This window comes from Lolium rigidum, chromosome 4 (assembly GCF_022539505.1).
Source record: "Lolium rigidum isolate FL_2022 chromosome 4, APGP_CSIRO_Lrig_0.1, whole genome shotgun sequence".
Classification (NCBI taxonomy): Eukaryota; Viridiplantae; Streptophyta; class Magnoliopsida; order Poales; family Poaceae; genus Lolium; species Lolium rigidum.
This window is the reverse complement of record NC_061511.1, coordinates 207,645,534-207,648,112: the sequence shown is the minus strand read 5'-3', so window position 1 is coordinate 207,648,112 and position 2,579 is coordinate 207,645,534. Positions and strand designations below refer to the sequence as shown.

Here is a 2,579-nt window from a genome sequence, read left to right as displayed (position 1 = left end):
AGGCCCGGTTTATCTTTGAACCGGGACTAAGAGTGCACCCTTAGTCCCGCCTAGTTGGTCCCGGTTCGGGAACCGGGTCTAAAGGCCCAAATGGACCGGGCCTATTGCCCCGTTTTCCACTAGTGATACCGAGCCACCCCCACGGTGCTGCCGACAGGTCCTAAGCCCCGACGACTCTCAATGGAGCCGGTTTCCACAGCCTGACCGCTTGTTCCGGGGACGGCTATGTCGAGTTGATTCTTGATAAGACCGCAGCCATCCTCCTCACGTTCTTTTCCTTTCCACCAAATTAGCGATCCAGCGAGGCCATCGCAGCGGCCTTCGTCGTTCTGGCCAGCCCCACCCATGGACGTTTCTCCTTAGATGCCTTAGGCAGGTCTCCAGACGCGCGCGTGCTGTTGCGGTAGGTTATGGCGGCGACCGACCCTGTTTAGTTCCCGCAGTGGAGAACTGTGCATCACCTCGCCCGCCTTCTCGGCCGGGAAGTCCTCGACAGCATGCGGCGGCGACGGCTCCCCCGCCGCCGGTCGTTAGATCCTTTTTTGGTTTCGTCGTCGTCATAACCCGCCTCGATCTCACAAGTAAATGTAAATACAGAGAACCATGGGTGGAGTTCTTTACTTTTATTGAAGCCTAAACGACGGAAGACACGTTGGGCCAGGCCACGAGAAGAGTTCGTGTGTGACCTGGTGTGAAGTTCGTTTTAGGCCCGGGTAGACCATGACGAAAGGAAACTACGGACACCAGAACCTTGGCCACGAAGCTAGCACACTTCAACTCGGTCTTTTTAGCGTACCTAAGGAGAAGGGGAGCGAACTTTTTGGTCTTTTTGACGGACGAAAATTAAACCGTTTTTTTAACAAACTATGATATTGTTTTTAACAAGAGTATGGACTCTAATATTTTACAGGTTATCCGTATGGTATCACACTCGATTGATGACTGATCTCTTCTGCTACCGGAGTATCGGCTGAAAGCGGTGATGATAAGGGGGGATCCCAGCAGATCCTCCTAAGTTGTTGCTCGATCTTTCACAGCGAGAATCCGGGTAGATAGAATCTCCCAACAACGCGATGAACGCAGCCTGGAGAAGAGAGAACGAATCCAGCAAGTAACGGATCGATGAACGATACGCCTCAAACCTTGATCTAGACAATCCTTGATGAACACAAGGACCTTTGCAGCGGATATCTATACCTAATCTATACCTAATAATAAAGGAGATAAGGTTTCTGCTAAAGTTTTCGTCCAACTTTTTGTTAGACCATTTTGCCCTCCCACCAAATCACATAATACTGCTGGGTGCCATCGTACCGCTTCGTTTGATTTATTACCTCCGGCCTCTGCTCGGCCAAAGATCCTCTCTCCATCGTATCAGAGTCGAACTCTTTGATCTCTTTCCCGTCCTGCAAGGACTCCTCCACCCCGCACGGAAATTAAATAGCGACTTGCGTCCCGGTTCTGGAGCAGATCAGGCCCTTCGAGAGCGAATTCACCGACGGTGCGACGAATATAGGTGTTCAGCTCCGCGTGGCTCTACTGCAACAATCTCTGCCCCATCTAGATCTAGATCGGTTCCTAGGTTCCTAGCTTGTATGGCAGCACGCCGGCGGTCGTGTCCGTTCCGGGAGGAGATGAGTCGGCCGTCTACAAGAGGAGTATGACTACGAGCAGGAGGGTTTGCCCAGCCCAAGCAGCGTTGATAGAGGCACATAGCCGCGGCGGCGGCCGGGTAGATCCCAGAGGTCGACGGCCACCTATGGCTACGAGGGAGACAGGCGGCTCGCCGGCTCCTTCTCTGGCCACATATACTGCCCCGCCTCGATCTCCCGCCTCCCCTGTGTGGCTATATAGTACTCCCTCCGTCCCAATTTAATTAACTTGGGGAGGGGAAAATGTTTCAGAAAAGCAATATTACATTTTAGTCCTAACTAATTGAAAATATTGATAGCGCACCTAGTTTGTCCAGATCCACCTCGCCAGTACAGTCGATCTCTAGCCGCCCGCTACACCGCCGCCGCGCCAGCGGGTAGAACGGCACCAGCGCCTTGGCCAGCGCCGCCCACAGCCTCTCCGGCGCGAAGAACGGCTCCTCCCCATTATCTCCATCTCCGTCGCCGCCGACGGAGGGCTGGGGCGCGGGGTAGTAGTAGACGAGGGGCGTGTGCGTCTTGGGCACGGCGAGGTCGAGGTTGGAGAGCCACAGCGCGTGCGGCTTGCTCGGCTTGCTCGGCGGCACCAGCGTCTCCTCCACCACCTCCACCTTCATCTCGATCTCTCCCCTCTCTCTCTGTCGCCGTGCGTTGTTTCACGAATACGGACGACTGTGCGGGCCTGCGGGGAGTGGATGGGGAGTTGGGGACGGGTGTGAGTCTGGTCAATCGGTGGGGACGGGTGGGTAGCGGGCAGAAAATGGTAGGGGGTTTTGCGCAAAATTACAGGCAAATTAATTAAATCGGGACGGAGGGACTATATACCTATATGGATGATACGAGCTGAAGGAGGCAAGGGGCTGCCCGGATGCCCGGCCCCGACTGTGTAGGCATACGGACATATCGGCAGTAGGAGAGATCAGCCCC

At 54.8% G+C, this 2,579-nt stretch overlaps 1 protein-coding gene across 1 annotated transcript; it reads right to left on the bottom strand.

Moving 5' to 3' along the window:
- Positions 1 to 1,927: 1,927 nt before the first annotated feature.
- Positions 1,928 to 2,269, bottom strand: LOC124648114 (hydroxycinnamoyl-CoA:5-hydroxyanthranilate N-hydroxycinnamoyltransferase HHT4-like). The gene has a single exon (XM_047187930.1). It carries the CDS (start codon positions 2,267 to 2,269, stop codon positions 1,928 to 1,930), a length of 342 nt encoding a protein of 113 aa, XP_047043886.1.
- Between the last annotated feature and the right edge of the window lie 310 nt (positions 2,270 to 2,579).